Source organism: Electrona antarctica (assembly GCF_951216825.1).
Source record: "Electrona antarctica genome assembly, chromosome: 18".
NCBI lineage: Eukaryota > Metazoa > Chordata > Actinopteri > Myctophiformes > Myctophidae > Electrona > Electrona antarctica.
In genome coordinates this window covers 32,234,738-32,255,004 of record NC_136799.1, presented here as the reverse complement: position 1 = coordinate 32,255,004, position 20,267 = coordinate 32,234,738, and the positions used below count along the sequence as shown (strand labels likewise).

The 20,267-nt window shown below is 41.3% G+C and overlaps 1 protein-coding gene across 1 annotated transcript in view; it reads right to left on the bottom strand.

Annotated features, from left to right (window-relative positions):
- LOC306941851 (tyrosine-protein kinase receptor-like) overlaps window positions 1–17,681 on the bottom strand; it is a gene marked incomplete at its 3' end in the record, with an annotated part of 47,792 nt that extends 30,111 nt beyond the window's left edge. Inside the window, exon 1 of the mRNA XM_079527489.1 lies at window positions 17,433–17,681. Within this exon, the coding sequence (XP_079383615.1) occupies window positions 17,433–17,487 (55 nt within the window). The 5' untranslated portion in view covers window positions 17,488–17,681. The remainder of the gene's footprint in view (window positions 1–17,432) is intronic.
- Between the last annotated feature and the right edge of the window lie 2,586 nt (window positions 17,682–20,267).

The window sequence follows — 20,267 nt, the reverse complement described above, 5'->3', positions numbered from 1 at the left end:
ATGAATTCATATTGTCAGTCATTTTCTATAATATAAAAGTTAATTATTATTGTTTTCAACACTAGCTGCTGACGAAAGCAACTGACGTCACAGAAACCAAGATATCAAGTTCTAATCTTGCAACTACATTTTAAAAGTGTAAAAGTATCAAGTTTCTTATCTTGCTCTACATTTTTTAAGTGTAAAAGTACCAGATCAAAAGACTGTTATTGGGATCAGTAAGGAATGATTGGTACTGTAAATGCAGATTCGTCAGGGAGCACTGTGTTACCGTGCCTGCTTCAGAGGTTTTCAAAGTCTGGTATCTAGGTTAGACACAGAAAGAAAATGCAGCTTGAAGCTCGATAATCTCTCTCCCAGAGGGTGTAGCAAATTGCGGTTACGCAACTTATGTGTAACCAGGTTGTTTATCAAAAACATCTGTAGGTAAACTAACAAGCAATGTCGTTGGAGATAAACACCAATACCACTGAAACAACAATGTACAAATTGAATCTACAAATGGCACACAAAAATGTTGACGCCAACAAGTGTTCTTATCTTGTCCGTCATGACCTTTTGATCATTATTCACTCACGTCTGATTGGTGGTGTAACTTCAGCACAAAGAAAACAATCAACCACCAACGTTCACTTCACATCGTTCAGTGTTGATTTGGTTAAGCATAGCATTCCACAATTCGTTTCTGTCTGGCAAAACATCTATTATTAATATATTATTTAAGGGAAAACGCTAACATTTAGCAACACATCAATCATATTCACTACACACTTTCAAAACATGTAACCTGGAACAAATTTTATGCGGAGGAGGTTCTTTCTCACACCACAGCTCACAACATGCACAAACACACATCTGTTCTCATTAAGGTCTCATAGGTCTGTCCAAAAGACACACAGATTACCACTAAAACAATATAACACCCGCCTTAAATGAGGTCCCAAGGCCACACACTGCTACAGCCACACACAGTAAAAGCCTCAGTGTTCATTGTCTCCACCAGGCCGAAGGCATGGTGAGAGAGTATGTTTTGCACTCCGTCCGTGTGTGTGTCCGTCCGTGTGTGTGTGTGTCCGTCCGTCCGTGTGTCCTTCCGTCCGTCCGTTACCAGCTAATCTCCGGCACCGTTAACCCGGTCGATGCCAAACTTTGCACACACACTCCCTAGATGCCAACGATGAACCTCTGCCCCGCATTTTCCAGAACGGCCTGTTATAGCGCCACCATGAGGCAGCTTTTCACATTTGTTACCTAAAACTGCACCGATCTGCGTGAAACGTTGCATGCACACTCCCTAGAGGCCAAGGACAAACCTTTGACGTGCATTTTCCGCATCTGCCTTTTATAGCGCCACCAGGAGGCCGACTTTTGTAAAACACATTTTTGGATATTACTCCTCCAGATTCTGTCCAAAAATCTCACAAATCGTTACACAGTATCTCTATGGTCATGTGCTCAAGTCGGATCTGTCCGATATTTCAGATTCCACCCTAATTGGCTATAATTGCCTTTCACAGTTTGCAAGATTGCCCCGTTTTGAACAAAAGCCTCAAATCATGAACACAGCATACAATTTACGTGAAATCTTTCACACATTTTCTTACTAGGCTGAGGAATATATCCCACCCTTTTCACATTGGCCTGTTATAGCGCCACCAACAGGTTGATTTTTGCAAAACAGGTTGATTGGAACAAAATGCCTCAAATCATCCAATTGCCATACAAGGCAAACATGTTTATATTACTACTAAACATTTTGCCAAACATCTCACACAGTCCTATCCTCCTGGTGGAGACCTGTGCCCAGAAGGGCACTTTTTCTAGTTTAACTATGAGAGTGTGCAAATATGACCAAGTGGACCCCAAGTCACATTTCAACACTGTGTTGTGTATGTTTTCACAATTGTATTGGTAACCACAGTACTGGTCCTTCAGCATACCTGCACGACTCCACCACCACAATTACAAAAAAAGAAATGTTAGGACAGATACAATTGCAAAACAATTTGGAACTCATTATGGTTGCGTACACCCTTCGTAAATTACTGGTAATAATCCAAGGAAAGCTGGGTTTTGCTTTGGCTTCAATTACAGCAATGTATACAATGTGTACAGTAGGCTATTACTTTCAAAGAACTACTTAACCATCGACCTGAGTGTTGTTAGACATACATTTCTATTTTAAAGTGTGTAATTAGTACTGTGGTATTAATAACACTGGGTACTCTAATAACGTACAAAGCAAGTACAGGTAACCAGCAACAGGTAACCGTGGAGGGACTTGCTTTCCTAAATTGCATCGCTCCCGGCTTACATTGTTCCTGAATTGCATGGGTCCCCGAGTAGGGCCGTCCGCGTGCCCAAAGGCCAGTTAAAAGGATCCCTGGCTAAGACAAATATGCCTTAAAACACTATACTTGCACTCTATAACTAAAAAATAAAAATAAAAACACCATCAATAATTTATTTCTTTCATAAATAGAGAATCTTTCACTCAATAGGGACTGCTCCTGTCGCAAGTTGATGATGTCATATGTCCATGTGTGGTCCAGCCCTATGGAATGTATGGAACATGGACATCATCAACCTGCGACGGGAGCAGTCCCTATTTAGTAAAAGGTTCTCTATTAATGAAAGAAATAAAATATTGATGGTTATTATTTTGTAATTTTAGTTATAGATTATTTTTTATTTGTCTTATTAGCCAGGGATCCTTTTAACACAATCCCCGCCAAAAAAACATAGCCTGCGTTATTTGTCGGGAAGCGACGCCGCCAAAATACGTAGGCTATGTTTGTTCAGTTGTATAAACGTGTTTGATCCGATCTAGTGGAAACGCTACACACATTAGCTTCGGATGGCTATCTGTTGTTAGCTAAGACACTGGACTGCGCAATCTTGGTTGCGTGTGCACACATGTGAACGCGCACTCACGCTTTCAGTCGCTTTAGACTCCAATCCCCCTCCCAGGGGGCATTTCTGGTCAAAACAACGCTTATTGCATGGAGTCCTACGTTTGTGTCGCTTTTGTGTCCCCATAGAGTTATACTGTGTCCCTCCGTCGGACTAAATCTGAGACTAGAACAACCACTAAAGTGTAATTTTACCGCTTTCCTTGCAACAACAAAGCTACATGGTCTCCCAAATCTGGCTGTGACAGGCTGTCTGCCCCACACGGAATACTATCGCCATTTTATTTCATTGTATCAACTAAATCCTCCATTAGAGATCGTATTAATGCAAACTAGATTCAACATACTGCACACATTCTAAATATGCCCCGACATATTGTACTGAGCAAATGGACTGTTACCACCTTCAATAATAATGATAATAATAGTCTTTATTGTCTCCACATCATATATTTTCTTTGTCATGGACACTTGTACAGAACATTAATAATTCTACTCGAGTTGGAAGCATTAAGACCCATTTTAACCCTCGATGGCTTCCTTTCTGAAAAATAACGTTATTGTAAAAAGATTCACGCGTTTAGATATAGCTATTTACAATGAGAAGCGGACGGGAGCTGGTGCCACTTGGACCCGGACGTAACGTAGGACTACAAAATGACGTCGGACTTAAATACCGAATGGCCGGACGTGTGCCTCGATCCCCAGAGTCCCCAGCTAATGATGCCATTTGGCCTGAGATGATTTAGGTTAACCTTTCAAATTCAGTCTCACCCTTCAAGGACCAGTGGTTCCCAAACTTTTTCATGTCAAGGACCCCCAAATTGACAATAATTAGCCCACAGACCTAGCCTGACACTCAGCCTGAATTTCCATTTCGTTTCACTTCATTATTCAGACTGAAAGCCCTCCCTACAGCAGCAGTTTCTGGAATGGACGTTGTCAAAGCGGCAGTCTTCTGCGATTGGTTCATAGTATGAACCAATCGCAGAAGACTGCCGCTTTGAACTTCATACCAACCAACCAGAATAGTAGGAAAGCAGATGACGTTGTTGTCAACATGTGGCTATGGCTAACCCGGTTGCTAACAAAACAAACACAGCCAACAAGCGCTACTAGCATGTAAACAAAAGAGGTAAAATATGTCAGATGATGATGTTTATAAAACCTGTCGTTTCTGTAAAGAAACTATTTATCATAGGTCGATTTAATAGCCAGATACGGTCACGAGTTACCGCAGTGGGGGCAGACATGTTTGTTGTTTGACGCTGTCGAGTGACGGGACTGATGGCCAATCAGCTCCTGTGATCAAGTTTTCGATCGAGACTGACGCCGCCGTAGGCAGTTACCAGACCTGAATCGCCAGGACATATTTCTTTAATGGTAGCAATTCAGGGCTGGAGTCAGGCTACCACGGACCCCCATTTGAAAAGATATGCCAGGGACCCACATAAGAGAAGATTTTTACGGCTCTAGCAATGATTCTCAACTCGTTTAATGTCAAGGACCCTCAGTTTGACATGCATATTAGTCTACAGACCCCCATTTAATGGCATTTCTATCTCTAAGACCCCAATTTATATTGTAAAATCAATGTTAATTTAACTCTGAGAGTGTACAAATTGAACCAAATGGACCCTAACGGGTCAGAGTTACAGACCCATAAGGGTCCATTTGGTTCCAAACTATCATTTAGCTGGGGACCCCCTGGGGGTCCCCGGACCCCACTTTCGAAACCACTGCTGTAGGCTACACAATGTGAAAATCAATAATTAACTAGAAAAAGTGCCCTTCTGGGCACAGGTCTCCACCAGGAGGATAGGACTGTGTGAGATGTTTGGCAAAATGTTTAGGAGTAATATAAACATGTTTGCCTTTGATGGCAATTGGATGACTTGAGGCATTTTGTACCAAAAATGTGTTTTGCAAAAATCAACCTGTTGGTGGCGCTATAACAGGCCAATGTGAAAAGGGTGGGATATATTCCTCAGCCTAGTAAGAAAATGTGTGAAAGATTTCACGTAAATTGCATGCTGCGTTCATGATTTGAGGCTTTTGTTCAAAACGGGGCAATCTTGCAAACTGTGAAAGCCAATTATAGCCAATTAGGATGGAATATGAAATATCGGACAGATCCGACTTGAGCACATGACCATAGAGATACTGTGTAACGATTTGTGGACAGAATCTGGAGGAGTAATATCAAAAAATGTGTTTTACAAAAGTCGGCCTCCTGGTGGCGCTATGAAAGGCAGATGCGGAAAATGCAGGTCAAAGGTTTGTCCTTGGCCTCTAGGGAGTGTGCATGCAATGTTTCACGCAGATCGGTGCAGTTTTAGGTAAAAAATGTGAAAAGCTGCCTCATGGTGGCGCTATAAGAGGCCGTTCTGGAAAATGCGGGGCAGAGGTTCATCGTTGGCATCCAGGGAGTGTGTGTGCAAAGTTTGACATCGACCGGGTTAACGGTGCCGGAGATTAGCTGGTAACAGACGGACGGAAGGACACACACACACAAGGACGGACACACACACACACGGACGGAGTGCAAAACATACTCTCTCCCCATGCCTTCGGCCTGGTGGAGACAATAATAATAAACTTTATTTGTATAGCACCTTTCATACATAAATGCAACTCAAAGTGCTTCACAGGGCAGAACATAAAAATAGCAATAACACATTAGCCCTTCGCTAAGTCCCTACCAAACCCATCCCGTCCAATAGGCACGTTAGCAGTGAGGAGACAGGGCAAGCTGTCCTTCTGTTAAAATATAAATAATCGATCATTTCAGTAGCAAGAGCATTAAAATGTCTTCTAAATCTAGTCAACCAGGCTTGCAGTAGGCTATGCACTGGACAATTTGCATGACATTATTTAAATAAACTATAGAAATATGAGGAAATGACAGAGGGAGAAAGCAACTTTTAACGAACACCTGACAGGAGTTTTCATGTTGCACGGTAAGACTACGGTCATTAGTATTATTGCCATCACCTGGGTGGGTCAGTCGTGTAACTTTCTCAAAGTTAAGTCGTGTATATGTTCAACAACACAGCCATGCAAAATAACATTGACAGCTATGAGGTGGCGAAAGCTTGACCTGCATAACAGTTGCTAAACTATTTGGTTTCACCATTGGCAGTGGACAATTGCTTTTTGGGGTGGGATTTAGCAAAGGGCTAATTGACCTTCGCTCTGACATGCACCATTCAGCACCATGGGCAGCACAAGGGTCAGAGAGCAGAAGAGACAGACATAAGTTTATTTGATTCACTATGGGGATTTTACAGGAAACCTTTCTTCTTTTTCAATCAATCATTGAGCCAAGGTCTGTTCCAGTTAATAATGCCTATTTCAGTTGAAACAAATTTAACATAGCTAGCTACTAGGGCTGTCTTGACAAGTAATTTGATTGATTGGAACGACTCCATTCATATCACACAAACAGGCCGACAAGATCAAGTTCAAATGCAACAAATACATAGAAAATCAAAGATTAAGAAGCCAACTAATACCTTAAAAACCACAAAACACCAGCCTAGAAGAAATAAAACATGGTGGCACTGTTCTAAAAGTGAGCATAAGCAACTGCAATTTATGTCACATAACATCTTCCACTCAAACTGAACTGAAAGCTTTCCCTGTTTGGCACTAATGGGCCTTCAAAAATGATGTATTTTAAGGATACAGGACAGTTGGACACACCTTTCCATTGTAGTAAAGTCCATGGAATTGGAGGAAGATCAATCAAACGCACAATTGTTCCATTGCAATTTAAGGAGGAGCAGTGCAGTCACTCAAGACAAACCAAAATGTAAAAGTTCCTGAATGAGCCATAAGAGACTGTCGTCGTTTCTAAGCAGTAGTCCCTGACGATACCCACTACCTCGGGTGCATATTTGATGATCGATCGGTTGCACAGGAAAGTACAGTTTGTTACAAGGTCTGCTAAGAGGATTTTAAACCCAAGAAAGCCTACCCTATGTTTCCATTGGTGGGGTTCTTTGTACTCAATTCATCGAAGAATGAATGTCCAAACCCCCTGGGGTGTTATTGTTTTGTCAAAGATTTGTATAACGCTGAGGAAAACGCCAAACTAAAATGTAGCTATTTAAAATGTGTCTTTTTCTTACTTGACACCATTCTTCCTTTGTTATCAAGCCATAATGACCATAATGTTAAGGGGCAACTCAGGGACCTGTAAAACGTCAAGATATATAAATGCATGAAGAAGACTATTATTCTCTGGCTGACATAGTACAGTACTGTAGCGTTCTACTATGTATTTTTCATGCTCCATTAAAAATAATCACTCAATAAATAAGGCCTGTCTAGTGGACACAGACCCTGTTGTCCATCTAAATGTATATTACTCCAAGTGAGGAGCTGAAGTAGGATTTATCATCTCTTCTGATCCACAAGGTGAGAGCTACAAACAGTCAATGAGTGTTCTATTGTACAAATCGACTATCTCCTTTGAAGTGTACTCAGCCAAGGATATCGAGGTAAGAGGCAGGGAGCTCTTCCCAGGTCTCGATGTCGAGGTAGAGTAGGGGAAGATGTTCATTGCTTTCGTGACAGAGCATCTGTTATATCGTGCTTCTCGTGAGGACCAGCCTACAGCCAGGCATGTCTGAGACCAAATATGCGGATGGTTGTTGTGGCCATAAAACGGTCCATCTCCCTCCTGACACCCTTCTGAAGACCCATTCATGTGCACTGAATCAGGCTTTTGGCATTTCCAAAAGAATTAAGTCCCATAACTCAATTTATAATTTAATTGGTTGCAGCTCGGCTGGAATTAGATACCGTAAGCAAGCCCTCGATCGCCCTGTCCCTTGGTTTTTGCTTTTGAAAAAGGTGGACCTACAGCTTTTTTTTGTCTGTTTTCATCGTTTCTGTCATATCAAAAGGCAATATTAAACTAAGCCTAAGGTGACTAAGTGCAATGTACCACACATAATAAATTACCTTTAGCATACACTACAGTGAGGGGTTATATTGACTAAGGACTTAAGAGTGATGATTGAGATTAATTACTTAATTAATTTACTGTATATGTCAATCTGATGTATTATTTTTACAATTTATTTTTTAAACTTGTTTCTAGCAAATTCCAACATGTCATTGTGTGGACTCCTGTAGGCCCTATCCCAGAACAGTGTCTTATACAGTATATATGAATATAATAGGACAGGAGTATGGTTAGCTACAGTGTTGACTCAGGCAATGGCATGCAGTGTCTTGCTCAAGGGCATGCGATTAGTATGGTGGACATAAACGATACCAGTTGGCTATTGCTAAACTGTACCAGCTGTTCTCTGGCCTACATGTCATAGCTCAAATATACCCTTTGTGTGCTGTGGACTGATTTGAGATTGGCTATGTAACCTCAAAGTTAACCATCCGTGTTCAAGCATCATGCTACAGTCTCTTCTACTAACTCATTAAATTGTATGAAACTATAAATTCCATTTCATACTAGTGTATACATGTAGCCACATTTGAGGATTAACAAATAGTTACTTGGTTAATGCAGCACATACTTTATTATGTGCTGCGTGACTTATTTGATAGAAGTGCAGTTTAAGTCCAAGAGTCACAGAGGTGAACAGTGTTGCACCAATTAAGCCAGGATTGTCTTTGTACTTAAGATGAACCTCTATTGATTAGAGCTATGGAACTCTTCTCTTCGTTCCTTGGAGTGGTTGCACCACTCAAAAACGTTTTACCATCTCACCAATACTAAGGAAACACTAAGGAAAGTAGGCTTTCTAATTACACTAACCGCCTTTGTATTTCGTGAGTAGGTAAAAAAAAGGCTAGTCTGCATTTCATGCGAGGGCTAGAAGCAAAGAGTGGCAGAGCCTGAATGCAACGGCAGCAAAGCTAGGGCATTAGGGCTATGGACCAGAGCTACCCCCCCACACACACACACACACACACACACACACACACACACACACACACACACACACACACACACCACAATGGGGAAATTCAGGTTTACATTCAGAACCATTGTTATACAGTAACATACAGTAACATAAGGCGTATTTACAACTCAGCAGCCAACTATGATTCTATTCTATCAGGCATTACTAATATTCAACAGGAAAAAGTAAAGCATCAATTAGATGACAGATAGCTCTTGCATCCAGCACAGATTTGTGCAAAGTCCAGTGTAATTGTAATTTCTGGTTTACAACTGATGCGTTTTTGTTTTTTTCATCGGCCTCATTGTGTGCCAAATTAACTTGTGCCCATCTGTTCTGTATGGCGTGTTGGTCTTAAAACGAGTGTAGACAGCTGCATTGCTGGTGCATTGCTATCTTAGAAAGGTCAGAAAGTGCAAAGTGATAGAGCAGCTTTGATCTGGTCTAAAGTCTATAGTGCAGTTCCTCAGCGCAGTATTTCTGTGCTATTTAAAGAGTGCATTAGATAGCCGATTGAATTATAGTATAGGCGGGTTCACAACATCAAAATCCATCTGAGTTCAACACAATGCTCACATTCAGCTGCTACAGTTCGACTTTGAAGAGAGACAAGGAAAGCGGCGAGAGGAGAGAGACAGAGAGCAAGAGAGAGAGAGAGAGAGAGAGAGAGAGATGTAAGCAGTTTAAATAAAGAATTTACAGCAACTGTAACTAAAAAGGATGAGCATGTGATCACCAGGTTGATATGCCAAGATATCATCTTGCATGTCACGGTCATTGAGGCGCCGCGGTCCTGTTTCCACTAGCAAGTGGTAAGTGTGGAGCTTTTAATTATATGACTTTCTTCTGCTCCCATAGAGGGTCCCCACATCCATTCTACAACAGAACCACCAAGAGCTTTCTGACAGGCTTGCATCACCAGGTTTAGTAACTCTAAACCTGGTACAAGGTAATATCCTGAGGCTACACTAGGAATGCACAGCACTGAACAGCATACTGTAGGTTGATAATCAGCTCATACAATACAAACTATACAAAGCCCAAAACTGATCCTCCTTAAAAAGCTTGGAGTTGACATTCGCAATGAAGTTGTACAATTGTTGCACAATGTGTTTCGTGTCAACCATGGCTGTTGGAATCTACATATACAACTCATTTTTTTTTCTTCTTTAATTTCTGAACAGTTTCCAACTGGTTTCCTTTGTAACCCCTTCCTTTTGCGCTGAACCAGCCTGCCACAAGGCTGTCCTGATGACACAGGCTTCCACACAGGATAATGTTTCTGTGTATGCACTGTATGACTGCAGTATGTATGCACTTCATATATTTTACACTGATCATATTGACATATCTGACCAGTTTCTTTCTCTTGGAATGTCTTCCCTCCGTTGGGACGATGGGAGCTTGCACGACAAAGCTATGATGTGACAATGCTTCTTTGTTTGTGCGAAAGACGTCTGTTTCAAGCTACTACTAAACTACTGATTCAAGTAGAGGTTGAGTATTGAGTCTAATGTTAAACTGTCATGCCATTGTCCCACTAGTCATACTATCTACCTCATCAATCAAAACAGGAAGGAGCGGCAGAACTCTGCACCTTTTGCTGAAAGAAATAGATTTTAACTTTTATGTGCATCTAAAACCACAAGAAAACGAATGTGACACCACAAGAAAGGAGCCATAGGAAAACAATGGTTTTAGCTGGTGACGTGTTTCTAGCGACACATCTCATGTGTGATTATTCTGCAGATGTCAGCCCTAGAGCGCCTTCCCACGCATCCTTGACATTTGGAGCGCCCTAGGAGGCTAGGATACAAAGGTGAGGAGAACGAATCAAAGAGCGCATGCATGGAATCCATAGTCCATAGAGCGCTGTTCCTGCCCGTAAAACTCAGGAAATGAGTTTTCTTTCATGATAATGATTATGTCCTTTACAGTAACTGAAAGAAGTCTACACTGTGATACATCGTTCCATTTGACGACCTAATGAAAACAGCGATGAAATATCGATCCACTGGCAGTTGGCACCATCTGTGGTACGATGTTACTGTATGTTCCTGCAATCTTGCGATGACCTTCATTCTACAGAATGTTTGTTTTTGGGGGGTTTGATCACTTTGAATGACTAATTACCCATTGAGATGAGAATTCCAATTAAGAAAAAAACATTACTGTGTAGATTGATACCCCATCTGTGCACTTATAGCTGCCATTGGGGGGAAAAGGTGTCTTAAGGGATTTAAAATGGTAAATGGTAAATGGTGCATTTATATAGCGCCTTTATCCAAGGCGCTTTACATAGATTGTGCATTACATTCACCCATTCACAGTTCACACACATTCATACACCGATTGCGGCGGAAGCCATGCAAGGTACCAACCAGCACATCGGGAGCAATTTGGGGTTCAGTGTCTTGCCCAAGGACACTTCGACATGTAGCCAGGAGGAGCCGGGATTCGAACCGCCGACCCATGGATCATTGGACGACCTGCTCTACCTCTTGAGCCACAGTTGCCCCCATTTACAACACTTTCTTGTGTTGCCAGTAGTGCTGTTCTATTGCATTAAAGCTAATTTTTCAGGGGAAAATGCCACATACATGGTAAAAGGAGTTGATTGGGCTTGACGTATCAGGGCAGCTTGTACACAACCTCAAATCGGTCTCGTTTCATATGGTGTGTAAGTGTGCTATACATTACCTGGAATACATTATGTTTGAGGGAGAGAACAAATCAAGCCCTGGGCGAGAGGACTATTTAGCTTTGAATGCATACTATGGATCACTGTCAAATGCGATGCTCTCCATTCTACTTTGAGTGAGTAAATGCACAGCTTTATGTCTGTGTGTAAAAGACATTCTGTCATGGAATTGGATGATACTGTAGCTCGATGAAACCGTCAGCTCCTCATTTCTCATTTTGAACACAACCTCATGCCTTCACGCATACGAGATCAAGAGCTGAAAGTAATAAATCCACTTAAAACCATGTTTGACTGGTCTCAGAAGTTGACAGGTCAGATATATGCATGCCACAGCATGATCATCTGTCAGTCAAGCTGCAGGGCCGCAGAGCTTTGATCTGCAACGTCTCTCTGATCATCGACTTGAGGTAGAACATTCTAGCACTCCACCTACACACCCCGAGGACGTCACCTCAGTACAAAGTTCAGCATCTGTGCTGAATCACAAACAAGAGGGAGGAGAACAACAGCGACAGATGGGAAGGATTTATGGTCATAAGTGCATATGGAAATACTGTAGCACTATCACAAAATCTATACTATATCGTTGCTGTCGGGCAGAAACCGTTCATCTCCGTATTTTTCGTAAATTAATGCCACACTTGATCATACTACAGTGTCACACAAAACTGTCAAAAGTAGCAGATCCGCAAGCTTGAATCACTGAGGATTTTACTGTATACATAATAATAACTGATAGTGAGACCTCACACGCAGCATTGAAAACAGTATAGAAGTCAGAGGTTTGCACCCCATGCAAAGTAATTTGCTGTCATGTTATATGAACAAGACAAACACTTTTAGCTGCTACTGTACTTGCCGTCTTGGGTACACTACTGTAAACAGGTGCATAATAGCCATTCTGAATTGCGTGTTGCGTTTGAGGTCAGGACTCAGGACTAATCTACTTACCCCCTTCAACCAACCTCTTCTGTTTGAAATGAGGGTTCAAACTACATTCAAGAACTTGGTTCACTTCCAAGTAAAACATTTAAGCAGTGCACGGTAGCAGCCGCCGTTTGATCCCGGAGTGACTCCGATGCCTAAATACAGCCAGCAGAATTAAATTGGTCTAAATCACTGCTACAAGTTTAACAGAATGTAAACATTGGATGGAGCTGCATGTGTTTATCCAGATATATTTCCCTCATTCCCTGTATCAACTCCAAGGTCCACACCAAATGAAATATAATCTCTGACCTGATGAACTGATGCTCTGAATCAGCTTTAGTCCAGTATTACATGACTGTGTATACTGAATGCTGTTATGGTACGTTCAAAAACTGTTGATGTAGTCAGGCACCCCTTTTCACGCTGATACTGTAGAAACACTATCAGGATGCCTTGGAATGTTGCCCATATTGACCTCTTTACTGTACATCTTGAGTACACAGCTCAGTCATTTAATAGGTGCTAAAAGGTGTGAGCCAAAGAAGTTGAACAAATCAAAGCAAATCTAATCAAAGCCTTGAGCAGAAATGGTGGAGGGCTATGCCTTTCTAAGACTGGTGAAGCAAAGATGTAGGAAGGCCAGAAAAAGTACAAAAGAAGTAAATGACTGGCTCATTACATAGTAGAACAATAAAAAATAAGCATTTTCTTGTTTTGTAAATGAGTCATGGCGTGTACTATGAATGAGCCATTTATGTTTAAGATATTTTTTGAGTGGTGCAGCCACTCCAATGCACAGCAATGTGTGTCCCTGGCTGGCTGGCTGGCTGGCTGGGTCTGTCTCTGGGTCTGTCCGTCTGAGCACGGAAATAGCGTTATAGTGTTTGTTGACCACCAAGTGTCACTGTTTCGCAGACTAACACACACACACACACACACACACACACACACACACACACACACACACACACACACACACACACACACACACACACACACACACACACACACACACACACACACACACACACACACACACACACACACACACACACACACACACACACACACACACACACTAAGGCTGTACCCAAGCCCTGTTTTTAGGACTCGAACTTCGGCAGGAATTTTCGAGCGAACATCCGAACCATTTGTTTCCAATTAATTAATTTCTCCGAGTGCTTTTAACCAGGCTGCAATTCAATACGTTATATCCGACTTGAACATGATTAGCGCAGCGCTGAAGAGAGCGCAGCGCCCTCTCTTTATGAATCTCTCTCGTCTCTCCCAACACACACACATGCTGCACACATGCACGCACACACACACACACACACACACACACACACACAGAGAGAGAGCGTCAAGTGGCTCTGACATGTGCTCCGCGAAAACAGCTGATCTCCGAGCTCATCATTCCATAAAAAATCACACCCGTGTGAACTGAGTGGTGTAAGGTTTTATATAGCATGATCAGCTGTGGTCTGACGTAATGTCTGACGTCCGATGTGAGGTATTATATAAGGTAAGGTATTATATAGCCTGATCAGCTCTGATCTGACGTAATGAAATCACACCCGGATGTGATTTCACAACTGGCTTTTTTTGTGCAGAAAAAATGACCATGGTTGCTACGGTCATCCAGTTCACCCGGGTGTGATTTAATTACGTCAGAAATTATTTTGAACATAGCAACCATGCTCATTTTTTTCTGCACACAAAAGCCAGTTGTAGGAGTGGTTTACACCACTCAAAAATGAGCCATGATTTCTCAAGCAGCCCCCAAAACATGGTAATTGTGAGTACCTGTACGACTGTCCATATTTTTTGTCAGACCAAAAATCCTTTCCAATGTCTCTGTTAAGCTTGCTGGCAGGCAGCTAAAACGAGAGCTTGCTCGGTAGCTACTCAGAAGCGCATTGTGTGTGTGTGTGTGAGACACGACACGTCAGACATTCCATTCAATGGAACTCTTTTGTTCTCACAGAACAAGGTGAAAAAGGTCAATCACCTCAGCTGCAGGCCAATCACCAAATTGGGGGACAGCAGAACAAGGAGATATTTCTTTAAAATATCATAACTTCTGACAGGAATGCACTAGAAACTTACTTTTTTTACATGCTCATATCGCATTCTCGCCGAGATATATTTTCGAGTTAATAGAAAAGGAAAAATAATAATATAAAAAAATAAAAAAAAACGAATGGTTCAAGCCCATTAATTAAGATTCGAGTGCCAACCCTAACGAGCGAACATTCGAACCTTGAATGTTTGGGGACAGCCTTAACACACACACACACAGACCAGGGAGGAAGGCTTGTACAGTACAGTATTACAGCACAAGTACAGTACAGTACAGCACCACTCAGACGGGTCTGATTTTGTATGTTAGTTGTTGTACTTTTTCTTTCATTTGAAGAGCGAATTTTTAAGCCTTTTTTGATAGTGCCAGATACAGAGAGAAAGAATAGAACAATGACACACAGCAAATTGTTCGACCAGCCAGGAATCGAACTGGAGACTTACTGATAAAGGGTATTTTGCACTAATGTGGCTATCAGGATGCCTTGGAATGTTGCCCATATTGACCTCTTTACTGTACATCTTGAGTACATAGCTCAGCCTTTTAATAAGCGGTTTAGATCTAGTTTAGATTTCTCTATGAACTATTGATATTTTTACTAGAGCAAACAGCAAACCAGGTTTAGAGTCTGTATTTGGGCCTGGCAACATCTTACAACAAATCAATCATACTAAAAGCTAAATTCAAAACCCGAAACAGACCAAGAGTTATAATGTTGAATTTCAAATTGCTGTACAGGGATGTACTGTAATTCACACACGCATGCACGCACGCACGCACGCACGCACGCACGCACACACACACAGATATATTTTTTTTTTGAGAAGCCTACTGTACATGATTCTGCGATGATATTGGCATGCGACACCTATATGATGAAGTATAAATCAGGCTTAAGGGAGGAACTGCATACTGTTACACACAATGATAATTCACATTAAAACAATGTTTAATTTAGTTGTTATTGTTATTAATACCCTACTGGATCACCTGCCAGTGAGGAGCCCCCACCGGAAGGATGCAGAGCCTCCATCCTACTCCTCCAGTTAAACATTTCCCAGTGATGGGCACTGCCCCAGAACATAATACATGTAATGACAACAATCATCTCTCCCGAACACAGCCAACTGTGTTTGTACAGTATAATATACATGCTTATAGTCATAGCTCTCGCTCGCCTTGTTGCTTTGTTTCGCTTGCTTGTGTGTATTGCTTTGTTTTGTTTGTTTTTGAGGGGCGCTAATCTCTCCAACGTCTGGCTTTTGAAATTATGTCATATGGCAGGCAGCCAAGTCTGTGGACTTTTAATGTTTGTTTACAGCACTGAAAAAACATTGCCAGGCCCCCCTCACTTCACATGTGACTTTTGAACTTTTGGTCAACTACGGTTAATTGTTTTTAAATGTGCTATATAAATAAAGTTTGATTGATTGATTGATTGATTGATTGATTGATTGATTGATTGATTGAATAAATACAGTATGAACTGTATTATACTTGCATTGAATTGCAGTGCACAGCAGGTCAAAATGATCTCAGCACAGGAGACTTTAATGAATCTGTTTCTGAAAATGTACATACAGGATGAAAAAATGAACCACTAGAGGGAGCAACCAGCTACAAATGTGTGCAAAAAGAGAAAATTCATGCTACTGTAGTGCATCAGTAAATTAAGTTGATATTTATTTAACAGATATCTATTTCACTATAGCCTGGCCAAAAGCATTGCCTTTCTTTCATTTATTTGCACTAGAATTGCAAACATGTGCCACCAGAACGAAGGCTGCTGTGCTGTCAACAATATTGCTCCGAAACAGAAGCATGGAATTTAAACACATTTAGGGAATCCGTGCATGCTTTGAATCCCAAATCTCCTGCCTGAGATGAAGTAATGCATTCCATATGAGCCTGAGTAGTAGAATGATACTAGATTATGGTGATGAATCCATGAGTGCGTTCATCATCATCATTTCCATGTACAGATGTTCAATGTCTCTGTGGTTTAATATAGTAGCCCTATACCTAATTTATACTCTGTCATGCATGGAGCATAAATTAAGCTCAAGAGCATGCTCCATATCCATTTATATGACATACAAAAAATACTATTTATTTCCTTTTGTCTTCATCCAAGAATACATATTATGGAACTAATAGAAAAACAAAAAAGCTTGTGGTACAAGGTGGATTAATAAGTGCCATTAAGAATTTGTTACAATTACATTTCCCCCCTCATGGGACTTTGAAGCACATACAGAATCCTGGCATGCAGTTCTTTTCATAGTCAGCTAGGCAGCTAGCCAACTAAAGATTCCATGTGCCAATAATGGGAGGTAGGTAGACTAAATTCTAAATCATTACAGTTTAGAATTACAAGGACTTTCTGAATATGCTTGTATTTTCTCTCATTATTGAGCTATTTAGATCATGACATGTTTGGTTAATATTCTGTTTAAATTCCAAGTCTTATCATTCGTTTTATTTTATGAAGATGCACTGAGCAAGGGCCTATTTTCCTCTGTCTATACAGTATGTCTTAATTAAAGCAAGCAAAAGTATTCAGTCTAGGCTATAAGTTAATGCGGGTAATGGGTTCAAATTAATTTGCTGTGTGGCACCATCAGTCGCACCATTTTCTATGCACAGAAACTGCACGGCTGGCTGTTAATTACTTAATTGGAGAACACGGTCGTTCAGCATTCCGAGTAAATTGATTTAGAATACTTCAATGGAAAATAGGGGGCGGAGGGGTGAAATTAAGACAAAACTTTTTAGTGAAGTTGAACATTTGCTCTTGTCTCTTGGGGAAAATTAAGCAAAAAAAATCACAAGTCGTAAATAGAATAATGTGCATAATTGCTACTTACATATTAAAAAGATGGTCGCAAAATTAATACTTTTGTGCCTTTTTACATTATCCATGGCTCCTTTCGGAAGAATCCTGACCAGAAGTGTCCGTGAATATTTTTGCCACCTTTACGTCTTCATGAATTATGTTCAGTAGAGAAGTACAGACGAATGAACAGCCAACAGTCCCACACGCGTCTCCCGTCGATGTAAACTACTTAATCTTTCACTTGCGCACTCAAACACACTGCTGCTGTAACGCATTCCGCTGATGCTGATGCTGCAACCTCAGGACAACTGACGACAAAACTCTGTCTCTCTCCTCTCTTTCTCTCTCCCTCTCTCTCTCTCCCTCGCTCCCTCCCTCTCTCTCTCTCGGCTACATGCAGGCACTTGGTCCTAAAGACATTCATTTTCTCTCATAGATTATAACCTCACTTTAGGAATATATATATATATTTTTTTTTAAAGTTGTCCAACATGTTCGCTATGGTATTTCTCTGCCCCTCCCTGTACAAGATCTACACAACACAAACAACACAAGCCTTACCTACACTACACAAAGCTACTTTAAGAAAAATAACAAATTATAAACAAAATCCCACCAATGCGAAGTGAGGGGCGCTCTTATCATTATACATTATCATCATACATCATCTTATGAACAACTGAATTGATGTGATTGGTTAGCCGATATGCTTGTCTACACTATGACGTGAAATTCTCCATTCATTGTCAATGGGAATTTAATGTTTGTGCAGGACGGAAATAGCCGCTTTGCTCAGACACATTCTCTTTTCCGCTCAGACACATATGACATACATTCTCCATTCATTGTCAATGGGAATTTAATGTTTGTGTAAGACGAAAATCTACACTAATAACTGAATCAAAAAACATATTCTTAGTGGCAAACTGACTGCTCTACCATAATGTGTTAAACAAGTGCAATATTAGTTGAGTGTGATATGATCTACAAAGTTGATCCCATTGTCGCAGTTGCCAAATGTCCCAACCCCAAACATTTAGAAAAAAACAACAAAAAAATAGCCCCAAAACATCCTTGCTTTCAACATCCATGTGCATGCCATGTGTTCTTAGCTTTCTGCACACCTCCACACCGATGCTTTCCTTCCTTTGATGAGCTGAGATCAAAGCAGCTATACCGTACCAGCCTCACACTAATGATGAGAAAAACAGAGGTAGCCTACTATAGCCAGTTAAAGGTGTTCCATCGACCGTCCCTATTCTGGGCATATGTCATAAATGATGACATAATGCCCAGAATAAAAGCTAACAAGAAATAAGATACTTTAGGTCAAATTGCATAGGCTTAAATAAGAGCATGCCCCCAAGAAGGGAATATAATATAACGAAACCATATTATAGCATCACTGTCACCTGAGGTGAAAATTCAGCGAAAATATATAGCCGCTCAACAAGCTCCCCTTGGGGGACTCCGGTTAACACAAGTTATAGTATAGCTTGAAGTGGTTAAAGGAACATAATCAGGGCCAGATTAGCCCTTTGTTTACAAGGTAGTGCCCGCTGGGACTAAATTATGTCCGTGGGGTGAGCGGTGCTTCCGGCGCATTTATGTGTATTTAGGGGCTTTACTTGCAATACTCTGTTTTTGAGGGCCGCTATCCCCTCCTATGTCCAGCTTTTGGTGTATGTGCATGCAGTGCACAAACTTTGTCCTACACAAACATTAAATTCCCATTGACAATGAATGGACAATTATGTCATGGTGTCTATTTTACGTCATGATGATATACGATGATATAAGAGCGGCCCTCACTTCACACAGGTGTGATTTTTGAGGGGCACTAGCCCCTCCTATATACATTTTTGTCCTGAACTCTTGTCACATTTGCCATTGACAATATAAGGAGAATTTACGTCATACTGTATGTGCAAGCTCGCTGTCTCTCCATATGTGCCTGAACAAATTGGCTTTTTCTGGAAACACAAACATTAAGTGCCATTGACAATGAAAGGAAATTTTACGTCATATGTAGACGAGCAAATCGGCTATTTTGGCCAGAATGAGATGATATATGATGATGTATGATGATAAGAGCGTCCCTCACTTCACACAGGTGTGATGTTTTCTTTCTTTTTGGCCAGGCATTTGGTGCCACTGAGCTTGATGCCCTGGTCTACAGCCCCTAAAGCCCATAGGGCCATACTGCCATCAGTAGACATCATTGCCTAGTCACAGTTTTGGCTATATCTAACTATAAATGCGTCACGTCTCTGTCTGCGTGCGTGCGTGTGTGTACGGTTGTAATGCACGTAACTCGAGAACCGTTTGACCCACCGACTTCAAATTCGACACACACGTTCCACACCCCCGCAGGGAGTGCAGTGCCCAGTATCGAGTCGGTCGGATCCACGGTTCTCCAGAACCACCACAAAAGGCTCTGGTCAGGCTCTACCAGTGGGACTAATGAGCCAAAGTCCCCTCACCTGTGCAATTTCCAGCCTCTGCCTCAGCCAATTGATTGCCATGGCAACCCCACACCTGCAAATTGATTACTTAACCACTCCACTTTTCACAGTCAGTTTGCACTCTTCAGACAGACACAGGCAGACTGGCAGATACAGAGATCTAGTCATACATAAACATGGACAATTTTGCCATTAATGGCTTTATTGTTAGATCGTCATTATATTTTCTTGTATAGTAACTGTTTTTGATCATTTGTTAGAATAATTACTAAGAAAATCATAGTTGCAGCAGCCCTACATAGTACATACAAACAGTGGTCCCCACACTTTTTAGCTCAAGCCCTGGCTGGCTCCAAAACTATGGAATGCACTTCCCATCACAGTCAGAACTGCAGCCTCAC